This window comes from Microtus pennsylvanicus, chromosome 1, assembly GCF_037038515.1.
Source record: "Microtus pennsylvanicus isolate mMicPen1 chromosome 1, mMicPen1.hap1, whole genome shotgun sequence".
In the NCBI taxonomy this organism is placed as follows: Eukaryota; Metazoa; Chordata; class Mammalia; order Rodentia; family Cricetidae; genus Microtus; species Microtus pennsylvanicus.
In genome coordinates, this window is record NC_134579.1 from 7017666 (window position 1) to 7034988 (window position 17323).

At 33.9% G+C, this 17323-nt stretch overlaps 1 protein-coding gene across 4 annotated transcripts in view; it reads right to left on the bottom strand.

Moving 5' to 3' along the window:
* Cadm2 (cell adhesion molecule 2) overlaps window positions 1–17323 on the bottom strand; it is a 915204-nt gene that overhangs the window by 269310 nt on the left and 628571 nt on the right. For 2 of the 4 annotated variants that reach the window (XM_075952795.1, XM_075952634.1), the window contains exon 2: window positions 6437–6463. The exons of the other annotated variants lie outside the window; for them this stretch is intronic. In XM_075952795.1, the coding sequence (XP_075808910.1) occupies window positions 6437–6463 (27 nt within the window). The remainder of the gene's footprint in view (window positions 1–6436; window positions 6464–17323) is intronic. 4 annotated transcript variants of the gene reach the window in all.

Here is a 17323-nt window from a genome sequence, read left to right on the forward strand (position 1 = left end):
TAAAAGCATGGGATAAATCCGGACTCTCTGAACATAGAGGACAATGAGGAATACTGAGAACTCAAGAACAATGGCAATGGGTATTTGATCCTAGTGCACGCACTGGCTTTGTGGGAGCCTAGGCAGTTTGAATGCTCAACTTACTAGACCTGGATGGAGGTGGAGGTTCCTTGGACTTCCCACAGGACAGGGAACCCTGATTGCTCTTTGGGCTGACGAGGGAGGGGGACTTGATTGGGGGAGGGGGAGGGAAATGGGAGGCGGTGGCGGGGAGGAGGCAGAAATCTTTAATAAATAAAGAAAAAAGAAATAAAAAAGAAAATACATTCTCTTCAACTGTTCCACTTAAGCAGTTGTGCTAAGCAATCCATCCTCATTTTGAGCTCTACTCCTACCTGGGTAAATCTAGACCTGCATTCATACTAAATAATATTTAGGAAAACTGAAGTGAGAATTAACATTGTCTCATTAGAATTTTTAGCAGAGTAGAACTTGACGTCTATAGTTAGCTTGTCTTTTTGACATCTTTGTTCTGTCTCAATTTTTTGCAACCTTAAGCAATTATTTTAAGTCTTTGTTCTTACTTTTAACAGTTTAAAAGAAGAAGAATCCACCTATCTCAGAATGCTTTTGTGAGATTTGACTGAGAAAACAAAGACAAAATGTTTAGTGCAAGATCCACACTATGATCCAAGAAGATTGGTTTTCTTAAATTATTATTCTCAGATTTTTAATTGATAGCATATTATTTAGTATCAAATTATATCCTCATAAAACTCATTTCCCTATTGTGTATGGTACTTTCTTTAATAAATATCTTAGAGCAGTAGGATTCCCTGGGATGTACATAAGGAAAATTGTCTTGTAGAAATACACACTTCAATATCTTTACCTGGAGTCCTTGGTAGTTGTAAATCACAGTAAGATAAGATGTTTTACCATTCTATTACATGTGTTTACCCACTTCATTTGCTTCTCTAGCTCAGCCTTTTAGAGGGTAAATAAACACAAGCTTCAAAAGTTGTTTATTGTTTAGTTACCTTGGTGAAAGTTTTGAAACTGTATAAGAATTCTTTTAAGTTAAAATTAAGCATGGATTTATAGAAGTATTTAAATTTTGTTCTGCCTTATATTTTTCAATTGTCCTTTCACTGAAAATGAAATACAAGTTAATTTTATATTTTAAGTGTAATATCAATTATTTAATAATAACTTTCTTAATACTCATTTTTTTCTTTCATTTGACTTAAAATTAATTTGACCTGTGATATTTCTACAATTTAGCTTTAGGAATAAAAATAAGAAAGATGGGCTGTTTACTTAGTGAATTATTGACATCATACGTTCTGGAGTCATCTTAGTTTATAATGATTATAACATTATGAGTTTCATTGTGACAATGAAATTCAGCTGATACTCAAAAATATTTTTAAGCATGTTTGTTCCCATCAGAGATGCCATTTTAAGAGGGATAGTAATATAACAGAAATAAATAAAATTTATTGAGAGGTTGTATAGTTTTCCATATTAATTTCCTTTAGTAGATTGACCACTCTAATTTTGAAACTGACTATAGTGAAAAGTTTGAAATATTGCCAGGTCATCACATGTTGCTAAAACAGGGTTCATCCTATGTCTGTCTTGAAAATAAAAGTCTTAACCTGCACAATCTCCTTAAAACATAAAATAAATATTTGTGCTCCACCTAAAGCAAACCATGGAAGCATCAAAACAATGTTCCAACCTTAAAGTTTATGTCTTCTTATGTTTAACTTAAATATTATATACTGATTGCATATCTTCTTGAACTTTGCATATCATATTCAAACAGACATTCAGAGACTAAGATTATCAAATTATCTTAAGTATGAGTATTCCAAAATTAAGCAAATTTAAATATAGTTGCCACTTTCCGTTTCAAATAATAAATACATTTTAATTTAAGTAGTTGAGAACTCTTCTGTATCTCTTTTGGAAAGTCAGAATAATTGTGCTAATTTTCCTCTGAGCATTTTATAATGACAATATGATTCTAAGAGTTGTGGCATTTTCTTTGAAAACAATACCTAAATACTGTTGTGCTAGAAATGGCATAAAATCTTTTTTATTTTTGCCAAAGTTTGAATAGAAAAAAAAGAAGTAAAAATAGAGATTAAAATACTTTTGCTAGATTCAGATTATTAAAATTATAAAATTATGAAACAATATTAATTTAAGATAAATTTGCTCTAATTTGTATAACTCAATAATAAGATGAAAATTATTTTACACAAATTCATTTTGAGAATTCTTCAGAATGCGCTTTCTCTATCTTCCTGAGTGGCAAAACATTGATGATCCTATTTAAAATTCAGTATGATATACAAATGCAGGGTAGATGTACTGGGTTGAGAATTAAGCAGGAAACTAGTTAAAAACAACTCCAGGCAAGCTCAGAGGAATGAATGTTTTGAAGACGAGAGATTCACATAAAAGCTACTGTGGGGACAGAATCAGGACAATTTGATAACTAAGTGCCTATAAGTGCCATGAGGGCTGTAGGAGAGGGGAAGTGAAAGGCGTTTTAAGATGCTGTTGCTATTAGAAGCTGTGGTGAATTCAATTTTGCAGGATAAAATAAAAAATAGTTTTTAATATTATAATGGAAATACTCTACATGGAGATAGAGATAACTATTGGACCAGAGACTATTAATGTAAGAAACTTTAAAGGCAGTGATTATATTAATTAACACACATGGATATAAACAAGAGAAACCTTTCTAGAAGACTTAAATAGATAAGTCATGTCACCATCTGCAAAAGAGGAAGAAAACACAGCCTCAGGAATGCATTGGTAGGATCCAGCTTGTAATGTCCTTAGTGTTTTCTCAGCCTCAGACACAGGAACTTCCTGCTTCAATAGTTGGTGTTTTCTTAGACTTTTCTTATTCAATGAGCACAAAAACATTATGATCACGAATAGCAAAGAGAACTGAGCACTGAGGCTCAATGTTTCATATTGTCTGCTGTTTGTAGCTTTGCTTCTGCTCACAGTTTTTCTTTTCTCACTCTCTCTGTCTCTCTCTGTGTCTCTCTGTCTCTCTCTTTCTGCATGTGTGTATATTCATGTGTGTACTCTAGTTTGAATATGTATGTGTGAGTGTTCTAGTTTACACACACAGTCATATGTGTTCAGGGGTGTGTTTGTGTGCACATAGGACAGAGGATAGCCTTGTGTGGTTTTCCACAGGCATGTCTATCTTTTTGGAGCAATTCTGTCAGATACCTTCATTTACTATCCATCTTTCCTTTTTATTTCTTATAGTTTAATTATTATAATAATAAACTTCAGGCACAGCACAGAACACGGACAAAATTAAAAAGCATATTCTTGCATGTAGTAGATCTATGCTTCCTGAGGGCAGCTATCGGTGCTTTGCAGACAGGAGGCCTATCTAGTTGGCATTTTTGAAGATACCAACCTGGGTGCCGTCTTTGCAAACTGTGCGACACTAGCATACCACACACACCAGAGAGTGCTTAAGAGTCCACTGTTTTGAGGGAAAATATTTAATTCTCAAAGATTTTTCCTCTTCCTGTCATCAGTAGTTCTCAATGTTAGATATTTTCCCACGGGGTAAAAACATATCTAAGTATATGATTGTGAGTGGAAAAATAAGGGACGGAAGTCAGGTATTAGCAGATTGTTCATTTACATTTGTGTGTGAATGCACGTAAAACATTAATGTCAGCAAAATATATATCTTTCTTAAACATTTTGGAAGTAAATCACTGTGATTCTGAGATATAATTGATTCTAAAAGTGCAATTTTGCCATTTCTTGTAGTAATATGGACGGCGGGGCTGGGTCCCCAAAACCCCAGCCGCCTGGCTCGGCTAGCCTATGCCCCGAAATAATTACACAGATACTGTATTCTTTTAAACACTGCTTTGGCCCATTTCTAATCATCTGTGTAGCGCCCCTAGGTGCGCTTACCGGGAAGATTCTAGCCTAAGTCCATCCTGGGTCGGAGCTTCATAGCGTGCGTCTTCCCTGGAGCAGGTAGCATGGCGTCTCTCCTGCGTCTGCTCCGGAGAGCAGAGCTGTGGAGTCTGAGCTCACTTCCTCTTCCTCCTGGCATTCTGTTCTGTCTACTCCTCCCACCTATCTTCTAACCAATGAAATGGGCCGAGGCAGTTCCTGTTGGAGCCTGTCCTAGAACTAGCTCTTGTAGACCAGGCTGGCCTCGAACTCACAGAGATCCGCCTGTCTCTGCCTTCCAAGTGCTGGGATTAAAGGCGTGCACTACCACGGCCTGGCAGGCCTCAAACTCACAGAGATCCGTCTGCCTCTGCTTCCCAAGTGCTGGGATTAAAGGCGTGCGCCACCACTGCCTGGCCGGCCTCAAACTCACAGAGATCCGCCTGCCCTTGCCTCCCAAGTGCTGGTATCAAAAGCGTGCGCCACCACTGCCCTGCCAAGTCACTTTGTGTCAGACCAAATCTGCCGCTGTGGCAGGCAACTTTTGTTGCAAAACCGCAGGTACTTGAGCTTCCGCTAATTCAGGCAGTGGGGTTCCGCTGTAAAACTTAGCCAAGGCAGGCAGAATGGGCCTGTGTGGCCGAGTATGTCTCGGACTCGGCACTGGGGCCTGAGTCACGAACTGAAAAACAGCACCCAGGAGGTTGCTGTGTTAGCTAGCGGGCTACCCGCTTGAGTCGGGGGCAAAATAGCCCGACGTTGGACGCCAATTTCTCACATCTTGTTTATGCAGAGAATGGGCATAGGACAAGCTGCAGCAAGGTTCCATACGGACTTGTCCAGAAGGAGAGAGGGGAGGTAAAGAAGGAGGGGAAGAATCAATGAACTGAGCACAAAAGCTTGCCTGAATTATAGAACTCAGCTACTGAGGAGTATGACCTACAGCTGTGTTTCTCAGTCCTGTGTTTACTCTCTTACATTTAAGTTCTCCATCTTTTGTCCTATAGCTTTAGTTATTTTTGAGAATTATTAAGTCAGTAAATACTTGATTAGGACAACAGGATTTTTTCAAATTTATTTTTTTCTGAATTCCCAGACAAACATGCAGTGTGTAGTTAAAAATGACCTCTTTCTTGATTATAATACACTGTTCTCATGCCTGATTCCATAACTTGAGTTACCCTAAACTTCAGGTTATGTGCACTTCCTTTCCATCCTCAGGAACTATTTCATGTTCTACACCATTCACGAACACCTCCAATTATAACTAAACCTCTTTAGACTTACATGCTACTCTCCACAATTAATAGTTACTATAAATTGTGCTCATTGTTAAAACCACACTTTTTATTATAAAATGCATTATGTTTAAAAGTTTATGAGCATAAAGTCATTATCAAGCATTATTTTTATTGGACTGTGAATATGTTTATTGTTAATATTCACCAACCACTCTGAAAATCGTGTGACTATGCTAGAAGCCACATCCAATGGGACAGGAAGCAGGCTAAGGGTTTAGGAGACGAGCTGCAATGGATTGCCTCTCATCTCTATATCCAAAGGGCTGTATAAACAACTGTGTCTTTAGAACAATTGTAAAGATTTCTTGACCTTAGAGATAGGAAGCAGCAATTATGGTGGTAATCCCGATAATTAAACTACAGCACTAGAACCTGAGCTCAAAGTTTAAACAAGCTAGCTTTAGTATTTAAGAAAATAAAGGGTTTTTGTTAATTTGTTTTGTTCTGTTTGTTGTTGTATGTGTACTTGAAGTTGAATGAAAGGCCTGTGCTTCTAGGAAATCATCCTGCCAGCCCATACAGCATTTTAGATATCATTAATAACTCTGGGAAAAGTATAAATTGAAGTGAAAAGTATAAATTTTATATTTATCACACACTATCCTACATATTTTGGGGTTCTTTTAAACTCATTAATGATTGAAAACATTAGGGCAAATTTTTGTTCTTTCAAGGAGACATTTTTGGCATTGACAAAATGCAGGCAACCCATGACATCATACTTAATATATCTTTTAGAGACAAACTAAATTTACACATAAAGTGAAAGAACATCAATAAATAGAATCTCAGAGTGAAAACTACTTAATTTTTAGAACATTTGATTTTAAGTAATTCTATGAAGGCTTCACAGTATTTTCTATTAATGTTATTTATATGGTATATTTCATCTAGTTCTCAATTTTATGAATAAACCCAAAATTTATCTAATCAAAGCACTTAAATTCATAAAATAATGTGCAAAAAAGTTATACTACAACAACTATGGAAATACAGACATGCATCACAAACTGAATCTTTAAATAATGTATTCATGTTTGTAGAAATTTATAAAAAGACACAGAGCAAAAGAATACTGTTACCAATAGAAGTGATTTCATCGTTAAAGAGACAATAGAAGACTGAGCAAAAATAGAAGCACCACACACCATGCAGAAAGGAATAAAGCTCACCTTTGACTTTACTTTTTGAAGCAGCCGCTGATACCAAGGAAAGGATGCACAAGAAGAAGAAAGAGACACATTAGATGTGAGACAGAACTCAGGTAGAAAAGCAGAGATTATATTATTGTTAGTCAAAGTTGTGAAAGACCAAACCATATAACAAGAAACAGATATTTGATTGTTATATTTTGTTAGTATAAGATTAAAATTCTTGAATAATTTTAAGAAAGAAGTAGAGAGGAAATCCCAAGCAAGTCACTGAAGTCTTTTTAAGGAACAATCATCTTTCTTTCTCTATCTTTCTTAATTCATATTTAATTAATAATCATTTAAAGAATATTTATAAATGGCTTAAGTGTATTTAATACTATTTTAAAAACAAACACATAACCTATAAAGGGAAATTAATAAGAGTGTGTAATTTGAGTACCTATTTTTCACCAATCATATACTCAACACATTCTGGAAAAACTTTTGGTATTCATCCATACATTGTAGGTTCAAAAACTTGAAATTACCTAGCTTTAATTACCAAATTAAGTACCCATGCTGCAAGAACACCTATTATTATTTTATCCTCAATATATATGGCTTCAAGAACTTAAATTTTCAATAGACAGAGACCACTACATCAAACTACAACTAGTCAACATTTTGAGGAAAACCAATTAGAGTGTATTCAACCTGAGTTGTTAATTCTACAAACCAATCACATTAATTCAGGGAACATTTCAGAACAGAAAGATTTTAAGAGTCAGAATATGAGGAAATCTTCATAAATTCACAGATAATTCAGCAATATGGTTGCATAAACACAACCTGAGCAATTATAACAAAAAATAGACATGCTAAATTGGAAGGGGAAAACCTCATGGTGTTTGTCTTAGTTTAGGGTTTATTGCTATGAAGACACCATGATCATGGTAACTCTTCCAAAGGAAAACATTTAATTGGGCCTGGCTTACAGTTCAAAAATTTAACCCATTATTGTAATGGCAGGATGCTTAGATATGGTGCTGGAGAGGTAGCTGAAATTTCTACATCCAAATTCACCAGCGATAGCAAGAGACAGTGAGTAACTAGTCTGGCTTGTGCTTCTGAAACCTCAAAGCCCAGTGACACTTCCTTCAAAAAGACAACAAGTCTATTGATACTCCCTATGAACTGATACTCCCTATGAATCTACGGGGGACATTTTCATTCAGACTACCACAGGGAGTCAAGAAAGTCTGGCATATAAAGTTGAGTCAGGATCAATCCCTTCTCCTATATAAAGACAGCAAGGTATCCCAATATAGGGAATGGAGTCCAAAACATCAGCTCATCAACGGGATAAATCCTGGTCCCACTGCCAGTGTCCCCACAGGCTGCTCAAGCCACGGAACTGTTACCCACATTCAGCGGGCCTAGGTAAATCCTTTCCAGGAGGTATGTTCTAGATGAAATAAGTGTGGCCTAATTGGAGGAAGTATCTCATGATTGGTGTGCCTTGAGTTTTCAAGTGCTCAATCCAGACCCAGTGTCACAGTGCTTTTCTTGAAGCCTACTGATCTAGATGTAGAACATCCTACTGTCTCTCCAGCAGCATGTCTGATGCCTGACTTGCCATGGTCATGGTGTCTCTTCACAGCAATAAAACCCAAACTAAAGCAAACTCATCTGGGCAGTCAGTTGTCTTCATAACTGAGAAACCTAGAAATTCCATTACTTTAGTTGATAAGATGTAAATCAGAAATGAGTGCTTAAAAAGGAGGTATGCAGTTTTGCTGCCCATTAGTGTTGAAGGACATACCCCATACTCTAACTGGAAATACAAATCTTCAGCTCAATTCACAGACCTTCACTGAGTATTATGTTTTACATTTACTACAAAGGAGAGGCTATGGCAAAGTATGATTTATACTTCGGTCATCATGGCATTCAGACCCAAATAATAATCTGAAGGAAGTTTAGCTAAGTATAAGTTCATAGTACTTTTATGTTAAACACAATCATGCAAAGTGAACCTTTATGAACAGATCCTTAATTAACACAGGGACATTTTGCTTTCTTAGGATATTATCTAGGGTTGTTTTCATGTTTACCTACAGAAAAAAAGTAGCAAAGACACAATCTTAAATTCATAGGATAGAAACTTAAGGACTTTTTAGCATTTCTTAATATTTATTTTCAAAAACAAACTGGGTTTCAACTCACTGATGGAATTTTAGTGTATTTTAGAATTATGGTAACTTAAGATATTTTTATCTTCTTATATATTCTTTTATATTGTATTTAAGAATAAACTCTTGCTATAGTATATCATGTAAAGTTTTGCCCAAATTTCAAATGATACATTCCAATATATCAATATGTTGATTTGTTTATGAGAAGATAATTTTTACTTAAAACTCAAATCATCACTTGGGCATGAATTCAAATAAAAAAGATGTCCCAAAATTATCGAGAAAATAATTAGTATCTACCATGTAACAGCAACAGTCAGTTTTTCATTAGAAATAATTGTACTCAAATTAAGAAACTAAACTTTATAATAAACAAACATTCATAATTATTGGTAGAATTAAATGAGCTACATTTCTCATTACATAAAGGCAGAGAGGATTTAATTCTTAGGTGCTTGAGAAACTACAAAAATAAAATAGAAAGGAAAACAAATGCCTGTTTCTATGGGTGTTCAGGCAGCTAATACTAGACCAGCCTGGTTAGTATAATTGGAAAGAGGCCAGGCTACCAGGCTTGTTAGCCCAATTATAATTCTCCACATTTTCAATAAAAGAGGCCAAGATGACAGCAATACTGTCATAAATGTCATGTTCAATACTCGTAAGATTTTCCACTGTCAGCACAGTCCAATTATAAGTCAATTGTAAAGTGCACACTGTACACCACCCAAAAGAGATGGAAAATTACCTTAAACTGTAATTTTAGTTGTGCATAGTTAAAATGAAAAGAGAGAATTAAAGGGGTTTTGACGAGGGAAAAGTTTTAGATGTGCCACAAAAGTCCTTCACTTTTATAACAAAGTACTAAGTTATAACTGTACCATTGCTATTGTTCATATAGTTTTCTTATTACTAGTTATAGTATAGTTGTAAATTAAAGTTATGAGAATGCATATAATTTTGAAATAATATAAAAAATTGTTTTCTACACAAATCCAGAAAAATAATTAAGAGTGGTAATAATAATTACTGAAGCTATGACCTCCAACATACAATATAATAATCAAAAAATTATTAACTCACTTTGTTATCAGTGTGGTTTATTATTCCTATTGAAAGAGACACTTGGCTAGTTTTTTATCTAATAATTGTTTAAGGAATGGTGTTTCTTATACATCACTGAAATGATATTACAGGAACTATTAATATGCTTGGAAGGAAAGAGTAGAGAGGTTAGCAAGCTTTGCGCTTTTATATTTGTAATCCATAACTGTAATGTATTCTTTCAATTATTGTATTTTCATTCACTGACAAGTTTTACTAGCAATATATGGATAATACTAATTATTTTACTGATGCATTGAGAGAACCTGTTCAAGTTATCAAGATATCATTTAATACACTGAAATAGTATGACTCGTGTTCATCCAGAGCTGTTGCTAAGAAATATTGATCCTTCTATTCATAGCTAATGAGAATGCTATTGAAGTATTTTGATAGGTTTTTATCTTGCATTTTAAATTCTTCCTTCCACTTTTAAATTAATATATATTGAGCACCGTTTCTTTAAAAATACAAACATCAAAGTTAGAGTTTACTCCATGTAAGGGACTGTATTCCCTGAATCTATTAATATTCCCTTATGTAGGATGTTCCTCTTTCCCCAATAAAACCACTTTGGCAGAAAATAAAACAAAGCCACTGACTGGTATTGGTAGTTCTTCTATAATATGATGTTTAGAAATACTACTTTAAGATATACATTACAGATTATAAAAATAAGTAATGATAAAAGTGGCATTCATTCTCAGAGAAACAGAATAAAAATATCTAAAGCATTACAAAACTGAGAAGCAAAGGAGAATGCTTTTGGTGCCCTCATAAAGATTCCAATTGAAAACTTACAACCAAAACTACAAATACATTGTTAACTCACTAAGTCAGAATATTTTTATGATGTAATACAGTAAATTAAATCTATAACCAGTGACTTTTATTTTATTTAATGAAGAAAATGCTATAGCAAAACATAGTGGTATACGCCTATACTCCCTGCTCTCAGGGTTCCTAGTCTGGCCTGAGTTCAGGTCTACCCTTCATTACACAGAGAGGCACAGTCTCAAAGATGAAAAGTTCAAGAAAGAAGAAAAGCACAAATTGACAAATGATGACTACTACAACTAATTTATCAAAAAACAAATATCACACCCCAGGCTCTCATTACATTAGAATTCAAATTGTATCAGACACCTTTATTTTCCATGTTGCTATTACTCTACCCTCTTAGCTGACATAAAATGAAACATTTTCTATCGCAGTTACCTTTAATATAGTGCTTTATATAAAATGACTTTCTTTAAATATAATAATTATCTGAACACTTATATTGTCTTTCTAATGCTTATTAGAATCTTAAGACTTTAAAAAGCAGTACTTTAAGTAATTTCACTAAATTTTCTTTCTCTTTTATATGCAATCATTTCTTATTCCAGTAAATACAGATTAAAGATAAAGCATACATATTTAGAAGGAGATAGGTCAGGGGTATGAAGTGTGTATTTTTAACCACCTCTTAATACATGGTAGTAAAAAAAATCAGTATAATTCCTTTATTATTTTTTTAATGACAATATTCTTACAAGAAAAAATATATTAAAATGATGTTGAAATTGTTTGGTAAAGAAATACATACAGTAAACATTATTACTTTGAGTACTTAAATATTTAATGAGGATTTAAAAAAACACTTCAACAAAAAATACACAGAAAATAATAGTATTAGGAGACCAGTGTTATTTAATCCCATCTAGTTGATAAATTAGACAAGACAATTCCTCTTGTACTAGTTCATACAAGAGAGAATAACATATAATATTTGTCTTTCTGTTTCTGGGTTACCTCACTCAATATTATGTTTTCTAGATCCATTTTTTTGCTTTCAAATTTCAAGATGTCATTATTTTTTTCTGCTGTGTATTACTCCATTGTGTAAATATACAACATTTTCTTTAGCCATTCTTTGGTCTAGGGACATTTAGGTTGTTTCAAGGTTGTGGCTATGACAAACAATGCTGCTATGAACATAATTGAACATATGTTCTGGTGGTACGATTGAGCATCCTTTGGGTATATACCCAAAAGTGATATTGCTGGATCTTTAGGAAGGTTTTTTTTTTTCCTAATTTTCTAAGAAATCGCCACACTGACATCCAAAGGGGCTGTACCAATTTTCATTCCCACCAGCAATGCAGGCGTGTTCCCTTTACCCACATCCTCTCCAGCGTGAATTGTCATCAGTGTTTTTGGTCTTGGTCATTCTTGTTCATAAGCGGCTTTTAGACATAAAGCAAAGAAAACCAGCTTACTAATTACAATTCCAGAGAACCTAGAAAACAATGAGGACCCTAAGAGAGACATACATGGATCTAATCTACATGGATAGTAGAAAAAGACAAGATCTTCTGAGTAAATTGGGAGCATAGGGATCTTGAAGGGGAGGAGAGAGGAAAGGAGGGTAAAGGGGAGAGGAGAGGAAGGGAAGGAAGCAGACAAAAATATATAGCTCATAAAAACAATAAAAAAAGAGAAAAATGAGTGAGAATAGCAGACACACTATGCCCTCTCACAGGACAGTAGAATTAATTTTTATTTGATTATGTGTCAAAATAATCAAAGCTGGTATTAGGGATTGGTGAGAAATAGCCAGGGCAGGCTCATGTATTTCAACACTTGCCCCCTCTTTTGGGAAGCTGTAGCACATTCAAGAGCTTAGGTGTGTTCTAGAGAAATGGCTTTCTGGGAATAAGATCTGTTTCTGGTTTTGCCTTTGCTCTGTTGCCTGCTTATAGCAGTGATGTGGTCAGCATTATCTACCTCCTTCTGCACAGGCCAGACTGAAAGTAGAATGCTCGCTTAGTCTCTGCCCTCTAAAGCATAGGTCAGAAGTACGCTCATCCGTTATGCTGTGTATCTCATGCTACAGTGACTAGTAGACTTGAATGCCTTGAAGCTTCTAGATTCAACTCCTGATATTTAATAAAACAAAAGGCAGAAAACATGCCAAATCAATACAAACACTGAAAAATTGAACACCTTTTTTGGCAATTGATCTGTTTGTTCAATGCATTCATAGGACAATGCCAATGTTAGTGTTGCTCAGAGGGAGAATTTAAGTGCCTCTGGATGAATTTAAAGAACCCCTTATTTAATGTCTAGTGCTATACACAAACACACATATACACACATATGCACACAGATATGATTTCCTTGAGCTCTTATTGAACACTGTATATTTTATTATGATAATATTTAAGTGGAATAAAAGTATTGTTAGTATTTAAAAAAGTTATTTTGTAAATTTTTTTATTAATAATTATCTCCCATTTGTGTTTGATTTTAAAACAATCTTTAGATGTTAGATGATGATTATATTTCCATTATTTTGGAGTATTTCTGATAATAGAAATATGAAAATATTTAAATATACCAATAAAAACCAGGCATTTCATTTTAAATCTTGTTATTTATTACCACTACAATACTTTTGACTAACACAATGATGCAAATTGCCGGCCTTGAAAAATGTATCAGTTACCTGTTCATGGACTGAGTTCAGTTTATAAGTTTCTCCATGGCCTGCAGTAGGCAAGAGCCTAGCAGGTGACATTGAAATACTTCTGATTTAGTTATTTTTTCAAAACCAGGACATGTTAGTAGTTTCCACTCAAAAGTAATCATTTTCATTCTAGAAATATAGAGCATAATAGAATTTAAACTATAAGTACACAACATAGCTATATTTGTATTTGAGTATATATATGATTATTTCTTTTTCATGTTCCACATTTTTATATGTGTTAATAAATATATCGCCCTAAAGGCTTGTGACTTTTGTCCTCGTACTTGTTCAGAAAAGTTATCAATTCTAATCAGACTTTGAATTCAAACCTTTATTTTTTTTAGTCACGTCTTAACCTAAAAGGCTTAGAAATAGCAATTGATTCTCTGTAAAGAAATTATATAATGTTTGGAGAGTCATTATTGCATTACTAAACAAAATGTCTCTTATAGTTCTAAATCTACATCTTAAAATTTGATTTTATGCTATTACCTTGGTCATCAATGACTAAGTTTGATGTAAACATATGTGTGCATGTATGTTTGAAGTACACAAAAATTGCTAGATGGAAGAAATGGTTATAACCTTATTTATAAATAAAAATAACTTGCAAAATCAGTGATAATACTCAAATTTTCAGTCTATATATTATATATTTCATATGTAATTGCCATATTGCAATTGAATTGCTAAATTCTTTTTTAATATTCCTGATTTACTTCGAAGATTAGAAATTTATTTACATGAGAGGCAAATGACTTTTGGTTTATATTAGCAATTGTAAACATATTTGAATGTTTTTAAAGGATTTTTGGAACAACTTTGAGCTTATTGAAAACATGAGTAGAAATACCTAGAAGAAAATAGAGAGATTGTCTATGTGTTTCCTTATTCTAAGCCTGTGTTACTTTCTGAGTCAACATCTTCATTTTAGAATTTAACATTTATTGTCACCTATGAACACAAGTTTGCACATGAGTAACAACAAAGCCCATAGTTTAAACCACATTTCTCTTGGTTTACATTTTGATTATGGACGTGTTTATGGTGGTGTCTGCATGCAGCTAAGCACGTTTTATGCTCGTAGAGCTTTCTGGTTATGATATACAGCTGACAGTGGGAGTTCATTTGTAAGTTCCAGTTTACACTCAAATAAGAAGCTGACAGATAAAGAAGCATATAATACAAATATTCCCATTATGAGTTTTTACACATCTCTAAGATATAGATTGCCTAATTTCAACATTGTGCACAGATGAGTTTTTAGAGTTTACATTATAATATTGAAAACTTAGTAAGTTTTTCTAAGAAAAACTAATTTCCTGATTCTGTTTTCGTAGTGTGAATGATTTTCAATTTGAGAACTAGAGGGTTTCATGATCAATGTGTAAAGCAAGCTACAAGTGTTTGACAATCACTATTATGGATGTTTGGGTTGTCTAGATGAAGCTCACATTGAAGCTTACACCGTCAGTGAAAGGAAGTTGTGCGAAAAGCTGGGGCAAAAGAGAGAAATGTTTCTAAGAAAATGCAGATGATAGAATAATGGAGTAACTTATGAAGTGCGTTATTGAGGGAAGTATCAGATTTTGAGAAAATATAATTACATTGAGTGAGATATGGAACTTAGGATCATGTACTGACTGGGCCATGTTCTGTTTAGGTAAATAATCATGCAAGAAACATAAAGTCAATGTTTCCTGACTTCTAATTACTAGATAACGAGTTAATTCTAGAGAAATTGAGCAAATGAGGTACATGGTTAAGAGTAAGTTAAAGGACTCTGTTTAATCTGCCTCTCTCTGTTTCAGGTCACCCATTTAAACTCCAGAACATCAAAAGGGAATCATTTTAGCAAGCAAGGTTAAATTCTTCCATGCATAAGCACATATTCAACTGTTTCCCTTGCCCCCTGGCAGTTCTCCCCAAGGAAGAGTCTGAGCAAGATGAAAGGTGACTTCCAGACTATTGTGCAGCAACTACAGCTACTCAGTCGAGTTCCCCACTGTCCTGTCTCTCATCTCTTTGCCATTTCCACTTCAGTTAGGGTCATGAACCTGGGAAACTGAGTCATCCAAACTAAAACAGCCCAAGAACAGTGGACACATGGAGTTATATATTCACCAAGATTTCCACACCCAAGGCGAACTTACACACCTATTTATTATCATCCCCATTCAGACTGCAAATGAAATGCTCCCTTAGACTATCAAATCAAGATGTCCAATTGTTTCTGTTGTAATCAGAAACAAAGGTTTTTTTAAAAACAAAGGTATGGTATTATTTCACAGTAGCAGATGAAAGGCAAATAAATCACATCACCTAACTCAGTGATGTAAATATGAGCTATAGATATTTTGGTTCTAGTGGATCATTGTCTTATAGAGTAACTCAGTGTTATCTTCCCTATGTCCCTCTGCCTTCTGTTTACACCCTTATTTTATATTGATGGAGTTGGTAATGATAGGTAATGTTTTAATCATCAGTTACTTCATAGCTCTGTATGTTACATGTTACTATGTAAGTAAGAATTATTGTTCCTTAATTAATTTGACTTAGTACTGTTTATAGTGTTATCTTTAGGGTATGTATTATGATGTAATAGGTATGATTGTTTCATTAGAAGTCTAGTATGTTAGATAGCAGGGATTCCCTTTATCTTTATCCTCCCTATGAAACATGATGTGATATAGGGACGCAATGAGGGTAGAATTATTGGGTTTCAAAACAAAAAAAGTAATGGTTAAGTATTAGAGTTTGTCCTTTTACATGAGACAAATTTTAAATTGATATCAAGGTCATATTTAAATACAAATAAATAAATAACCAAAATTATGTAGATTTCTATGTCTAATATTGTGTTGGTCAACATAAATATTTGTAATGGTCTGGAACACAGAGGATTTTATGAGTCTTATCTCTCTATGTAGAATACTATAACATTAGTATAATTATCTGTCATGAAGATGTTTTTAAACATCTATCCCTGATTGATACAATGCCAACAAGGGACATTAATAAAGAAATAAAATGGAGCACAGTCTTCAGAGAAACCTTTCAGGAAATCTAAGACCAAATCTTCCAAAAAACAATTTTGTAGCATATTTCTTTGTATCTTTATCACTAACTCAGGTTGAATATCTACTTGAGAGAGGTTATTTCAAATACCACCATTAATTTAACTACATTACAGAACTTCACAAGAGGATGCAGAAACAGTTAAAAGCTCTTATAATTACAAATAGAATGGTTATAATCTAATTAACAGAGCCCTAACATTTACATATGAAAGAAAATTAGGTTACAAATAACTTGACTAAGTTTGAAATAGGAGGATTTTCAGCTCTAGAACTGTACAAATAATTTGTAATAAAAGCAATACAAAAACAATTATGAACACAAAGCAATCATGATTTCCTCATGAGAACAAATATCACAAATTGTATGTTTATATTTTATTCAGATAATTTGAAATTCAAGTTAAAATGATATTTGGAAATGACTTTTCCATTTAAAAGGGGCCTCAGCATTATTTGATCAATACTAATAAATTATACAAAGGCAAATTGTGTATTCTCACATTCTATGAACCTCTTACTGCAATACACATGGGAGAAGTTTATATCTCGCTGCTATGTGAGTAACACAGGTGCTCGTTTCAGCTAATAAAACCATTATATCCATCTTATATACTATATACTACATGCAGAACTTAAGCTTACCATTTAGATGATTGCCTAAATAAGGCTGATAAACAATTTTTTTTAAAGATCTCTTTAATTATTTACCTATTTTATAGGCATTGGTCTTTGCCTGCATCTGATGGTCTCAGATCTTGGAGTTACAGACAGTTGTTAGCTGCCATGTGGGTGCTGGGAATTGAACCCTGGTCCTTGGGAAAAGCAGTCAATGCAGTGCTCTTAACTACTGAGTCATCTCTCCAGCCCCAATATTTTAAAATACATAAAAATAAAGACTATAATTCATTATTAAGCTTTTATTATTTTTTAGTGTTGTTGCTACTATTAAGCTGTTCCCTCCTATTTTGAGGTTGAGTCTATGACTAGAATATTAATGGTGTGCTTTGTTCCACTCTCTCAGGCTGTTACATGA